General features: G+C 37.3%; 1 protein-coding gene and 1 non-coding gene across 2 annotated transcripts; both read left to right on the forward strand.

The window, feature by feature from the left end:
- Positions 1-2,713: 2,713 nt before the first annotated feature.
- Positions 2,714-2,785, forward strand: Trnaa-ugc. Its single transcript has one exon. It is a non-coding gene; the product is annotated as a tRNA-Ala (tRNA).
- A 4,872-nt stretch (positions 2,786-7,657) lies between these two features.
- LOC115231789 lies at positions 7,658-8,350 on the forward strand. Its single transcript, XM_029801729.1, has one exon. The coding sequence runs from the start codon at positions 7,658-7,660 to the stop codon at positions 8,348-8,350; it is 693 nt and encodes a 230-aa protein (XP_029657589.1).
- Positions 8,351-15,761: the final 7,411 nt, after the last annotated feature.

Here is a 15,761-nt window from a genome sequence, read left to right on the forward strand (position 1 = left end):
CAATTCTGGCCCCTGTTACTTCTTGGAAGGTTATTTACGACCTAAATTCTGACCACAACCTAATTATTATTGAGAATGCCCTAAAATCCAACATCGACATTCAACGCCGTTGTTATACAAATTACAAAAGAGCTTCCTGGGACGATTACCGTCTCGCTCTAGAAAAATCACTGAATGATTTCAAAATTATCAACTTTCGTTTGACTGACGCAGCAGTTAATTATCTAAATGCACTTATCATCTCCACCCCCAAAAAATTCATTCCTCAACTAATTATAAACAATTTCTCCCAAAGTTACAGTCTCGCAATGGATTAAAAACTCCGAAAACTCCCCTGAAACTAGCCCTGACAACATTTCAATCTATCATCTCAAAAGATTAGGCCCTAATGCTATCAAAGCAAGTCTTTATTTTCAACAATTCTGTTGCGAAAAACGAAATACCATTCTTCTGGAAGAAATAATGTATCATCCCATCGATCAAACCAAACAAACCGGCTGGCATTCCAAGTTCCTACCGCTTAATCTCTCTTCTGTGTACGCTAGCTAAAATCCTTGAAAGACTAATTCTTGCCCGAATATCCAATATTTGCCAACTTCCCATACTCAACATTGTTTTAAACCACTTCACTCAACAACTATTCACTTAACAACACTTTCGCAATTTGTCCTTGACGGATTCAATGAGAAGAGACCCTAAAAACGAACAGTACTAGTTTCGATCGATGTTTCAAAGGCGTTTGACAGCGTCCCTCGGTGTGGACTGATCAACAAAATTTTAAAGACAGACCTAAACTCAAACCTCAAATCCTGGATACGTCTCCCTTATGGACCACTGTTCAAAACAACGCTATCTTCCAAATGGGGTACCGCAGGGTTCTGTGTTGTCTCTGTCTCTGTTCAACTTATATTTACATTACTTTCCGGCTAATGACCCAAGGAACTTGACATTATCTTACGCAGATGACATTATCATTGCTTCTAAACATGCAGATTACATATCAACATCCAGCAACAACGATACTCTGTTGAAAATTGGTTCATTGAGAACAGACTTAAGCTTCGCCCTCGAAATCATCGGTCACCTTATTTTCTTCCGACAGAAGACAATCAAACCTTCACACAAAGTTATCCTTCTTTGGTTCTGCCCTTAAATTATGAAAAAACCCTACTAGTGAAGCCTATACTCTTATATAACGCCGGAACTTGAGGACTTTCCGCTACAGACAATGACAACCTAGACTCATTCCATAGAGATCACCTCCGACGTACTCTAGCCTCCAAGTGGCATTCAAGGCTGAGTAGCAGAACAGTTTATGCCAGAACATCAAGCAAACCAATACGCTCGAAATTACCGAATGCAGATGGAGGCTGTTTGGACACATTCTAAGGATGGATTTGGATGCTCCGGCAAACGCCGCTATGGAGGACTATTTCGAAGCTGGGGGCCATCGTTTCCGTGGGCGACTAAGAAATACTCTCCCGGGTATGCTAGACCTAAAGAGGGCTGGTAAAGAATTGAAGGACGGGGACGATCTCAATGCACTACGGGACGTCGCCCAAGATCACGGGAAATAGAATAAACTAATTACTCTTATTGTTTCCTGTGCTGCACAAACTTTGTCATGATCCATGGCATCGCAAAAGTGCCTATTATAATAATAAAAACCCTTCTATCCTCGGACTTACTTTTGATCCAACTATGTCCTTCAACAAGCATGTCTCTAGCATTTCTGACAAGGCAAACAGACCCACAAACATACAAAAAGCAATAAGTGGTCACATTACAGGTGTCCAAAAGCCACTCCTCAAACGAGTTTCCAAACAATACATACGCCCCGTATTAAGTTATGCAAGTCCAAGCTGGGCCCCTTGCCTATCTACAAGCTCGAAAATGTCACTTCAATCAGTACAAAACAAGGCTATGCGCACAATATCTGAGTGTCTGAAATCAACCCCAATTAATAACCTCCACTGTGAAAAAAACCTTTTGCCAATTGAAGATCATCTAAATATGAGAGGAGCGCAATGTATATTTGCATCTCAAATTCCATATTATTGTTCTGCTCTATATGTGCTAAACGGCAATTCTCGTTCAGTGAAGAACACGCCAGCAAATCTATATTCCCGGATCCTTGCTAAAATTGATGGCCTGCACCAATGTCTATATCCAATGAAGAGAATTCGCGATTCGATATATACTTCAGCAATTCTTAAGCTGACGCCTAACCCCGTACTCGATAAACCTCCTCCTGAAGTTCACTTTTCTAAATTGCTTCTCGACCGTTCGGCTCAGACAATTTTTTGGGTTTATCTATTGTAGATTCGAAGTCTCACTCGAATTTGTCCCTAGTAAATACAACCTTTTTAGTTTTCCTACGGGAAGTGTATTTAGAGACTTTTCATTTCGTTTCTTTCAAATTCATGTGACTCGATATTAATAAGACCTGTATAACAATTGTACAACGATACTCCAATTTTTTTGATCGAATTATTAATTGAATCTAGATTTTAATTTGCATAGATGCTACTTCAAAAATTTTATTTATAACCTATGTTAATAGACAACTATCCAAATCATAGTTTCTAGCACATCCAAATATCCTTCAAACTCATCAAAAAATCGAGCTTTGTGTGCCAAAGACTTTTGAATCAATTAAAAACAAGCACTAGAATTATTAGAGTTTGAATGGATTTAAATGGATTTAAAAAACGGGGATGTGGTCTAGTGGTATGACATCTGCTTTGCATGCTGAAGGTCCTGGGTTCGATTCCCAGCATCTCCAATTTTTTATTAAATATTTTTTAATTATAAAGAAATTTAGTTTACCCGAAGAACAAACAGAGATTATATTTTCAACAATTTCTCTTTTAAGTGATCGTATGAATCTCTGATTCCTTACAGACTTAAAACTTAAGTGGTTTCTGAAAAGAAGCTTCTCAATCTTAATAATAAAATGGTATGGTGTGTGTCTGTCTGTCTGTCTGTGTGTGCACACCAACTTCAAATTGGCAATACGATGTCCTCGACTTACATGATGAGGTCCTTAAAACCTTCCCCCCAAAAAAATTAAAAAAAAATTTTCTGCATTTTGGTTAAAATGAACAACTACAATGTCCTCGACTTACATGATGAAGTCCTTAAAACCTTCCCCCCCAAAAAAATTAAAAAAAAATTTTCTGCATTTTGGTTAAAATGAACAACTACAATGTCCTCGACTTACATGATGAAGTCCTTAAAACCTTCCCCCCCAAAAAAAATTAAAAAAAAATTTTCTGCATTTTGGTTAGAATGAACAACTACAATGTCCTCGACTTACATGATGAAGTCCTTAAAACCTTCCCCCCAAAAAAAATTAAAAAAAAATTTTCTGCATTTTGGTTAAAATGAACAACTACAATGTCCTCGACTTACATGATGAAGTCCTTAAAACCTTCCCCCCAAAAAAATTAAAAAAAAATTTCTGCATTTTGGTTAAAATGAACAACTACGATGTCCTCGACTTACATGATGAAGTCCTTAAACCTTCCCCCCAAAAAAAATTAAAAAAAAATTTCTGCATTTTGGTTAAAATGAACAACTACGATGTCCTCGACTTACATGATGAGGTCCTTAAAACCTTCCCCCCAAAAAAAATTAAAAAAAAAATTTTCTGCATTTTGGTTAAAATGAACAACTACGATGTCCTCGACTTACATGATGAAGTCCTTAAAACCTTCCCCCCCAAAAAAATTAAAAAAAAATTTTCTGCATTTTGGTTAAAATGAACAACTACAATGTCCTCGACTTACATGATGAAGTCCTTAAAACCTTCCCCCCCAAAAAAAATTAAAAAAAAAATTTCTGCATTTTGGTTAAAATGAACAACTACGATGTCCTCGACTTACATGATGAAGTCCTTAAAACCTTCCCCCAAAAAAAAATTAAAAAAAAATTTCTGCATTTTGGTTAAAATGAACAACTACGATGTCCTCGACTTACATGATGAGGTCCTTAAAACCTTCCCCCCAAAAAAAATTAAAAAAAAAATTTTCTGCATTTTGGTTAAAATGAACAACTACGATGTCCTCGACTTACATGATGAGGTCCTTAAAACCTTCCCGCCAAAAAATCAAAAAATTATTTTCTGCATTTTGATTAAAATGAACAACGTTAATGTCCTCGACATTCATGATGAGGCCTATTAAAACCTTCGAGGCAAAAATCTCACGTATTAAGAATATCCTTGATGAAAACGACAGCAAAAATATTAACAATGATGAATTCCCGATTATTCGCGATAAAGAAATTCAATTCATCCTATGATTTTCTCTTTAAAATTAAATGCATATATCATTATCGACCATGAATCAAAATTAAAGCTATTATCATATTTGACTTTGACAGAATGTGCAATTACAGATTGCACGACCTTGAATAGAGTGTGCAATTAACAGATTTTGAAAAACACTTTGATAGTTAAAACCACATTAGCACAATCATTAACACAATTTACCACCAATTGACAGCGCAATCAGAAGAATTTGCGTAAAAATATTAACTATTTAGTTAAGTTTTTCGTAAAGATAGAATTTATTTTTGGTATGCCTCTTTTCCTAAACTTTTTTATTATTCAAAAATAATTTTTTAAATAGATAACCGAAGGAGGAAAAACGAAGCTGAAGAAAAAACGGTCAGCTTAAGGTAATTAATTAAATCTTTTTTGTGTGTCGCTTTTTTGGCTGCTGCTACTCTGCCTGCCGCATCTCCGGCTGCCCCATTTCCGCCAGTGGTTTCTCTAATCAAGGTCACTAAGCTAAATCTCCGGACTATAAAGGTTCTTAAGCATTATCTTAATTGGCTGTTAAAAAATTAGACTGGTTGTTGCCGTGGCGGCAGAGATTTTTTTTGTTTATACCATTTTACAAATTTTTAAAGTTTTTTTTTTGTTTTTTTTTATTTTTTTGTTTTTAAATTATTCATTTTTATTTGTTTTTCTTTATTTTTTTGTTATTTTCTAAAAATTCAACCGGATTGAATTTTTAAACTCCTTAGATCCCTCTGGAATGCCGAATCATCTTTTAAAGTTAAAGATAGGCGTTCCAGTGGTTTTATTACGAAATCTTGCGCCACCTAAATTATGCAACGGAACGAGGTTAGTTATCAAAAATTTGATAGCTAACGTAATAGAGGCGACGATATTAACAGGTAAGTATAGAGGTGAGGATGTTTATATTCCACGAATTCCGATAATTTCTGATGAATTACCATGTAGATTTAAAAGGCTGCAATTTCCTTTGAGGATGAGTTTTGCAATGACAATAAACAAGGCCCAGGGACAGTCATTAAAGGTAGTTGGGTTATTTTTAGAGAGTGAGTGCTTTTCACATGGACAGCTGTATGTGGGATGCTCGAGGGTAGGCAGAAGAGAAAATTTATTCATATATGCCAAGGAAGGACGGACGACAAACATCGTTTATCAACAGGCGATAGAATAGGGTTACATTAAACCAGGTAGTTTTATACATCTACATAAACTTATAGTTGTTTGATGAAACAGGCCCTCCGAAGGAGCTAGGTCGCGGTGAGCGAAGCGAGCTGCCGAGCTAGTTCTGAATAAAACTGATCTAGTCGTTCGTTAAAAAGTACATAAAACACAAATCTATTTGATGAATTAGCTTTACTTTAAACAACTTGTGGTCTTCATTCCATCCTATACAAAAGTGGTACGGAGGATTTTGTGAATGTTAAAAACCCTAGTTACTCGCTTGTTGGCCAAGACCGTAAAGACGGGGGAGAGAAAGAACATTTTGAGTGAGCTGTCTTTTATCAGCAACGGTATTTTTGTGCTTGTATGTGGTAAGCGCAATAGTCCAGAGAATGTAGTCCAGGGAGTTGCTCGATCCATTGCTCATTTGAATACTTACTATAATGCTCCTATTCAATATTAATATCAAATTTTCCATTCTTCTTGTGCTTTGAAATTTTATTTTTGTCAACCAACAAAAAAATGCTTATCAACCAGTCAAGACAACTATTAATAAATTAGATAGGCTCGACTACCAATCTTGAATATTTGATCGAATGATACAAAAAGGAATTCCTTTACTCCCCGGATCAACGATGTCCAAGCAGATACATAATCATATTTCCACTCAGGCCATCAGATCACTTAAACAAAATAAGCTACTAGACTCTGCTTCAAATTTACAATTACAAACTTCAAATGTCATTATTAATTGACAAATTGACTTGAAAATGGTATAGACTCTGCACCTCCTCTTAAATCCGAATCCAGCAAGTATGGAGTTGGATGCAGCACTGTATCAGACATACGTAAAAAGGCTGATTTTTATTTGGAATTTGGAATTATTCATTTTCACGAGTTGGATAATATCCCTTTCAACGTTATTTTACAAAAATAGAAGAATTGTTTCGGTTATCTTATTTTTACAAGTTGCAAATAATTGATTAAATATATATTTCAGAAATGATTTTGCTCAAACTTACTAAAAATGAACTTGAGGAAATTAAAAATTCAATTGGATGTACTTTTTATTGACCGATTGGAGAAATCCAAAAAAATAAAACAAATTATCAAAACAGTTAATTTTTGAATATGAATACATAGTATTTATAAAATACAAAAACCAGAAGAAATAGTATATCTAAAATACAAAAACCAATGTCCCTACGTATGGTATTTGATAACCACTTTGTTCCCAAGTACAGTTTACCCTCTATTGCTCGCCAATTCTATTGCTCGCCATTTCTATAACTCGCCACTTTTTTGGAAAAAATGCCATTTTTACTAAGGAAATTCCATTGCTCGCCAAATTCTCTTACTCGCCACGTTTTAGTATTAAAAAATTAAAATTTATTATTAAAAAAATAATTTTTTCAAATATTTATACCGCGTGTTTTTTTTGTAACATGAGGAAGTGCTCAAGATTATCTTATGATCAAAAAAGAGAAATTATAAATTATCTTATTGATAATTCTTCTCTAAGTCTAAGGCGTGTTTCAAAAATTTTTTCGTCGCGTTTAAAAAAATCAATTTCGAGACGTGCAATTAACGATCTTAAATTGAACAAACAGAAGATTCTTGGAATTAATCCAATTTATGGGAGAAGTTCTCGTTTTTCGAAACTTAGATATTCAGCAATTGATTCTGAAATCATTGCCTGGATAGATTACATGGAATCTATTGGAGTTTGCCTCAATGATGAGATAATTTTGTCGAAAGCAACTGAAATTGCTGTGTTAAACGGTCTCTTCGAATTTAAAGCCAGTAAAGGATGGCTTGAAAAGTTCAAAAAAAGGCACAATGTAAAACTAAGAATTTTTCATGGTGAATTGGGATATACTGCGGATGAGTTCAAAGACCAAATCGAAGACTTTAAAAAAATTATCTCTTCTAAAATAAATGAATATGGTTCAGAAAATGTTTATAATGCCGACGAAACCTGCGTATTTTACAAGACCATTCCATCAAAAAGTGTCTGCAGGAAACTTTGACCAGGACAAAATTACTTAAAGATAGGTTTAACATTTTTAGCCAATTTTCAGTGCCTTCTGCAAGATAGAAATTTGTTTTTTGCAAACACGAGGCCGTTATGCAATCATTGTAAAAAAAAGTAAACAAACTGTTGATCATCTGGCCACTCAGTGTGGTAAAATGCTCAATAGCGATTATCTCCGAAGACATGACGAGGTGGTTAAATGTGTCCATCTTCATATTTGTCGAATGTATGGAATCAAAAAGAACAGGAAATTAAAGACTCATTCAGTTCAGTCGATATTGTCAACTCAAAATGTAGAAATTAAAGTTGACACGTCAATTATAACAGAAAATAAAGTCAACTTCAATAAACCGGATATCTTTGTTTATGACAAGATTAAAAAGGAAATAACCTTAATCGAGGTGGGCATAACATCTCAGGACCGCTTAAAACAAGTGGAAGTTGAGAAACTTCACAAATATGATTTCCTTGCAAATGAACTATCACTACTCTACGAATGCCAAGTTAAAATTATTCCCGTGGTTCTGACCTGGGATGGTGTTGTCACAAGATGCTTCAAAAATTATATGGATAAACTATATATTGAAAAATCTACAATGACATACATCCAATCGGTTGTGCTCAAAAGGACGCTAGAGAGCATGATAATTGAACACAAGCATGGAATGAAGATAACTGGCGAGGAATATGCCTCTGCGACCGATCAACTAGTAGAAATGGCATGCCGCCAGGACACTCCATTCAAAGATAAAAGACGCACAACAACTGACGCAGAGATAGAGAATGAAGAGGAACAAGCAGCAGACTCTTCTCCTAAAAGGAGAAGAGAGACTACCAATCAGGATTGAAAATCCTAATTAAATATCTTAACCTTAATTAAATTTTGGTTTAATAAATTATTAATTATATTATTTAGTATTTAGTTGTTGTGGTGTGTGCATGTACGTTTCCAAGCAGTTAAGGAAAACGAAACCTACGGGCCTTCCTGCAAATAAAAAGAACTTAAAAAGACAGGACCGTCGCCTATGGGACCTCACAATGCCACAAGAGCTAATGGTGTTAAAGAAGATCTTGTTGGTGATGCTGCCAAAACTAACTTGCATTCTCTTTCTGCGATCATCGGAAATGTCAATGGTGTCTCTGAAGGCGAATGGGTGTCTCAGATTGCCCTTGCCGCGAAGCAAAGACTTGGAAGGATGCCAAGAGGTGGTTGGAACCTTGTCCTGGAGAAGTTCAATGAGAAGTACTCGGCAAAGTGCTCCAGTTTATGCCAACTAAAGAGCATGGCTAGACGGAATAACAATGTGCAAGGGAGATGCGACTCTTTCAGAGTGCAAGATGATGTGGACGTAGAAATTTCCAGTTTCAGAAATTGCCTAGAGGAACTCAAATTCCAAATTGGGAAAGTTCAGTCTATTCAGAGAGACTCTCGAAAGCCAACTCCAAAGGTGCAACGAAGGATGGTAAAAACTGATATCCTGGCTGGATTAAATTCTGCAATTTATCATATTACAAAAGATGATCCGCCCCAAGATATTAATCAAATTACCGATATTTTATATGCTGCACAGTGTGCTTATTTGGTCTTAACTACGAGAGCCAGACCACAGAGCACATGGTTGGAGAACACGGAAAGAAAAATCTCTAAATTAGCAGATGAAATTGACACAGTTCGTTCCTTCTCCAAACAAACCTTGCCTCAGGCAGAAAAGCAAAAGGCAATGGATGTTCTCTGCCGCTACGGATATAAGAAGTCTAAGAAGGGGGAGCTAACCAGAATTGAGACTCTATTGAATGATCTAATTAGAATCAAAAAGAAACAGATATCTATCCATTCCTCGAGGAAAAATTTCCGGAAAGACAATGCGTGTTTTGAATTAAACCGCAGAAGATTTTATCGAAACTTATCTTCGAGCACCGAAGCCACCCTGTATGGGTTTGGTGATGGTGAGTGCTTATCATTTTGGGAAGATGTCTGGAGCAAGAAAAATATGGGGCCCGTAGTTTATGATTTTGTGGGTGTGAGGTGTACTGGCGCTGAAACCATGCGACCTCAATTCACAAGTGATTTTATTATGGATATGCTCAAATATGCATCTGACTGGAAGGCATGCGGATGCGACGGAACGTATAACTTTTTCTTAAAAAAGATGGATTCTTTGCATGGGTTTCTGTGTAAAGAGATAGTCCGAATAATTAATGGAGAGTACACGCCTGATAGCTGGTCAACATACTGCCGTTAAATTGCTTGAAGAAATATGGAAAGAAGAGAATTAAAAAAACAGATTAATTCAAAATTAAAGTTATTTTTATAATTTTTTTATTCTTGATTTGCTAATTTTAATTTCTTCCCCGGTTTCTAAATCGTTAATTTTAGCGCATAACCCTAACCCTAGATTTTCCGACTCAATTTTTAGTATCCTAACCATCAGACAAGAAAACGGAAACGTTTAATGATAAAACAATAATAATAAATTAAAATAAATAAATATTTTTTTAATTAATTCAGTAAGATTTTCGGTTAAATTAATAAAAATCATAAGTTTAACAAATGATTAAAGATGATTAATGTAGATCATCACCCCGGACGATATAAACTGCCCGGACGATATAAGACACGACAATAAATAATAAATATTTTAAAAATTTCATATTGTCTTCAAGTACACTTCATCAATGCAGTTTTCTCCTCGTCACACGACGTAGCAAAATTTTCCTGCCAACTTCTTAAATGAATATTATTTTCTAGTAGTGTCCTCAGTTAGTGTTTTTTAATGTCAAATTGCTCCTTGTCAAATCGAACGTCAACAAGCTCTAGCATGATAGTTCGGGTTAACTACGACTTTCAGTTGCTATTTTCAAAAAGTTTGTCCTCCCGATCTTCGGGATGGGCTTATTGAGGCAAATAATAAAGTAACATTTATAACAGTGGTTCTCAAACTTTTTCCCTGCATCTAAATAATTATCTGCGTACAATTTATCGATTTTTGAAAATTAAGAAAAAAAATATTATAGATGGTGTTAAAATAATTTTACAGGCAGAACTTTTATTTTAGTAAGACCTAATAATAATTAACCAAAAAATAACTTGTTTTTTAATGTTTTGGGATAAATTATATATTATTCTATTGATTTTATTATTTGATAATGGAATTTTTCGACCGAAATTCCCCAATTTATTTCCAGAGAGTCATTGACAAATCCCCTTAATGCACGGTATAATAAAATTCTCGACAATTGTATGAGTTTTGTTTGCTTTTGCAATTCGATATGAAATCATGTAGGAGTGCTCAGAATAATAAAAACAAATAAATCAATTTTCAAAGTGCATTGATTCTTATTAAATCAACTTATACATGCACTAATGTAGTCATGAGATCATCGTGTAATCATTGCAAGAAAAATTGTTGACTGTTTGGTTCAGTGAATATTAATAACAAGAAAATTAAAAAACGTTTGGATCAGTCAATACTGTCAATAAAAAATGTTGAAATTAAACCTGATTCGTTGATTGTTTTGAAACAAAGGTCCAGTTCAATAAACTAGACATTTTTGTTCACAACAAATTACAAATGATATTAACTTAATTTTTTTTTAATTAACAATAATTGATTAAAAGACAACGAAAAACGTTAAGTCCCAGCGGCAAGGACGCAGTGTGCGTTGCCCCGAACAATGGCCAGGCCGATGCGCTGGCGGAACCAGAGGCCCTCTCTGGTGTCCTTGAGCCTCCTCCCGATGGACTGCCCGACCTCGTTGAGGAAAGAGTCAGTCTCCTTTCCCGCAGCTCCAGCGGTCTCCAGGGCGATTGCCGTAACGCGGTAGCGGTTTGCGAGCGAAGAATATTTTTGTAGTTTCATCTTTCGGCGTGGTTTGCAGCCGAACAAGGGTTTGCGGCGGAAGAATGGATCCTCGATTTGTTAAAGAGTACGCCTCTACTACTGACAAACTTATGGAATTACCACTCTTTCTAAAAAGGTGGTAACTAAAGAATAATTAGATAGGTTCAAAAAATTTGATTAAATAAGGTTTTTTTAGTTTCTAATTGTTTCCTTAAAGTATGATTTTTAGAACATTCAACAAATGATGTTTATAAACAAAAACTTTAAATAAATTCTCTATTTCTGCAGTGAAATTTACATGATTGCTAGTGTCTTAAACCTCTTTCGGCACCACAGCGACCAGTAAGGAAGATGAAATTCACAGTCAGATTTTGTTTTTTCCTATGTCTTGCACAGTCCCTGGACGTTTTTTTAATATTTTTTGTTTGTTATTTTTCCTGGTTATGTCCATAGGATATGTATTCTCGCTTACACAATAATCAAGCATGCTGGTTAACAACACCTAAAATTTATTAACAAATTAGTCCATATTTAAAATAGAGACTGCTAGTTAGGTCTTTTTAAGTCTCTCCCGAATGGTGACTTTAGTAGTGCCTAAGGATATGGGGCCTTTTAGCAGTATATTGAGAATATCTCTTTAATGACTTGTATGTGGGAAAATTAATATTGATTGAAAAAAGAGTTATAAAATAGCTAATGGCTTCTTGGCCAGCCTCGTGAATAGCAAAGCCATTTCCGCGGATCACGGCGGAGTCCCAAATAAGGGATTTCCCTTGCTGGTAAAGAAAGGTGGTCATGCCGTCTGGGCGTTTTCCGTCTTCTCTATCCAGCCCAACCGTCTCGAGGATTGACGGAACACCCGCGGAAGCGAGGGGTCTCTAAATGATTGCGTTGAATTTACTGTGGCGAAAGGCACGACCGGCACTCCAACGGCAAACGAGAAAGTGCAAACCGTACTCGTCAACAGTTTCTCCACAGCGGTATTTGTGCGCCTGACAGATCTTCAGCCCGACACGGAGGGGAGATTGGTATTCTTAAACAATCGTTGTCCAACAGATTCCCGATGGAAAGGAGAGGGAGAGCTTTTAACCAAGCACCGCTGCTTTGACAGTGACCTGCACGTAAGAAAGCGAGTCGATGTTGGTTAGAGACAGAGGCCAGGGCTTCGATAGTCGCCTGACAAGAGATCTCTTCCCACTGCTCCTGAATAGATGGAGAATTGGGCAGTCTCGGACCAGACCGGGCTTCTCACCGACCATAAGCAGCCAAGTAATCTTCAGACAATTTCTGTTCGAAAAGGTTTCTAAAAACGATGTCTAAGAAAGAACGAGAAGCTGACTGAGCGGATATGAATGCCGGAAGGGCCAGATCAGAATAAGATCTCATGCCAAGGCCGCCGAGGATCATCCTGCTGGACCCCGGGGGACAAAGAGACAGGAACGTCGTCGAACATAAGAATGATTGAGGAACCATATGAGAGATGCAGGAGAGGATGTTGGGACGACCTGTCTTCTATGTCAATTTACCACCACTTGGAAGAGGTCTCTGATCAATCTCGTCTTGCATGCCTTAGAAGCGCTTCACAAAAACAATCCGGAGCGTGGCTCAATGCATGTCCTATCCCTTCAGTCGGAAACAAACTGGACGACGAGACATTGCGAATTGCAATCTCCTTACGCCTTTGCATGAAGATCTGTCGCCAGCACCGCTGTAGTTGCGGGGCTTCCGTTGACGAATTCGGACGGCATGCTCTCTCATGCAGACGCAGTCCAGGCCGGTTTCTAATTGTCAAGAACGCTTTGCATGCAGCTGGTTTCCCGGCACAGCTGGAGCCTCCTGGTCTCATCCGCACAGACGGAAAAAGGCCTGATGGGATAACAATTTTCCCGTACACCAACAGGAAGTGCCTTGTTTGGGACTGCGCCTGCACCGACACCTTCTCAGAGACAAACCTGATCGCCTCAGCCTCCTCTCCAGGATATGCTTCACAGAACTACGAAAAAATTAAAATATTCAGAGCTCAAGGACAGGTTCATAGTGCAACCGATCATTGTGGAGTCATCCGGAGTCTTTGGTCCGGAATCAATCGCTTTCATTAGGAAACTTGGATCCTCGATCTCGGTTCAGACGAAAGATAGAAGGGAGACCGAATGGCTGTTTCAACGCCTTTCAACAACCGTTGTCAGGGGTAATAGCCACGCTATCCTTTCTGCTCTTAAGCAACTTTAATTAACCTATATTTTCTTCCTTATTATACAACTATAAATAATTTTTAATTTTAAATATTAAAAATCTCGCGGCACCTAAAACCAGACCTCGCGGCACCCCGGTTGGGAATCGCTGTCTTACACCGTTAAGAAAAGGCGACGCAATCTCCCCTCCTGACATCTCGCTGTGTACTCCAATTCTGGCCCCTGTTACTTCTTAAAAGGTTATTTACGACCTAAATTCTGACCAAAACCCAATTATTATTGAGAATGCCCTAAAATCCAACATCGACATTCAACGCCGTTGTTATACAAATTACAAAAGAGCTTCCTGGGACGATTACCGTCTCGCTCTAGAAAAATCACTGAATGATTTCAAAATTATTAACTTTCGTTCGACTGACGCAGCAGTTAATTATCTAAATGCACTTATCATCTCCACCCCCAAAAAATTCATTCCTTAACTAATTATAAAAAATTTCTCCCAAGGTTACAGCTACAAAGTAAACACCCTTATAAAGATCCGTAAAAAACTGAAACGGTAAATTGGACAATCTGCTGTGTCCTTTATAGAACTGAGGAATCTAAACAAACAAATCACTGCTGCCGCATATTGACTCAAAGTGGAGTCAATTTATTGCTTCTATTGATTACAGATCCAATTTCTTTGGTCAACCCTTAAAGGGGTGAATAAACTGATGTTTGAGAAGCCAAAATCGCATAAGTCTGTTGTTTCTCGTCTCCGTTCAGATACGCCACTCAATCCGGTTCAGCACGCTAACATACTAATAAAATATTACACTTTATTCAGTCACAAAACATCTAACAAAAACGACCGGAAAGTAGCCAAATCTCTTAGAAGACTTCCCGTCAAAGATTCTATCATCTCAAAAGATTAGGCCCTAATGCTATCAAAGCAAGTTTTTATTTTCAACAATTCTGTTGCGAAAAACGAAATACCATTCTTCTGGAAGAAATAATGTATCATCCCATCGATCAAACCAAACAAACCGGCTGGCATTCCAAGTTTCTACCGCTTAATCTCTCTTCTGTGTACGCTAGCTAAAATCCTTGAAAGACTAATTCTTGCCCGAATATCCAATATTTGCCAACTTCCCATACTCAACATTGTTTTAAACCACTTCACTCAACAACTATTCACTTAACAACACTTTCGCAATTTGTCCTTGACGGATTCAATGAGAAGAGACCCTAAAAACGAACAGTACTAGTTTCAATCGATGTCTCAAAGGCGTTTGACAGCGTCCCTCGGTGTGGACTGATCAACAAAATTTTAAAGACAGACCTAAACTCAAACCTCAAATCCTGGATACGTCTCCCTTATGGACCACTGTTCAAAACAACGCTATCTTCCAAATGGGGTACCGCAGGGTTCTGTGTTGTCTCTGTCCCTGTTCAACTTATATTTACATGACTTTCCGGCTAATGACCCAAGGAACTTGACATTATCTTACGCAGATGACACTATCATTGCTTCTAAACATGCAGATTACATATCAACATCCAGCAACAACTATACTCCGTTGAAAATTGGTTCATTGAGAACAGACTTAGACTTCCCATTCGAAATCATCGGTCACCTTATTTTCTTCCGACAGAAGACAATCAAACCTTCACCCGAAGTTATCCTTCTTTGGTTCTGACCTTACATTATGCAAAAACCCTATTAGTGAAGCCTATATTCTTATATAACGCCGGAACTTGGGGACTTTCCGCTACAGACAATGACAACCTAGACTCATTCCATAGAGATCACCTCCGACATACTCTAGCCTCCAAGTGGCATTCAAGGCTGAGTAGCAGAACAGTTTATGCCAGAACATCAAGCAAACCAATATGCTCGAAATTACCGAATGCAGATGGAGGCTGTTTGGACATATTCTAAGGATGGATTTGGATGCTCCGGCAAACGCCGCTATGGAGGACTATTTCGAAGCTGGGGGCCATCGTTTCCGTGGGCGACTAAGAAATACTCTCCCGGGTATGCTAGACCTAAAGAGGGCTGGTAAAAAATTGAAGGACGGGGACGATCTCAATGCACTACGGGACGTCGCCCAAGATCACGGGAAATAGAATAAACTAATTACTCTTATTGTTTCCTGTGCTGCACAAACTTTGTCATGATCCATGGCATCGCAAAAGTGCCTATAATAATAATAAAAACCCTACTATCCTCGGACTTACATTTG

The sequence above is a fragment of the Octopus sinensis genome, unplaced genomic scaffold (assembly GCF_006345805.1).
Source record: "Octopus sinensis unplaced genomic scaffold, ASM634580v1 Contig18899, whole genome shotgun sequence".
NCBI classification, from domain to species: Eukaryota; Metazoa; Mollusca; class Cephalopoda; order Octopoda; family Octopodidae; genus Octopus; species Octopus sinensis.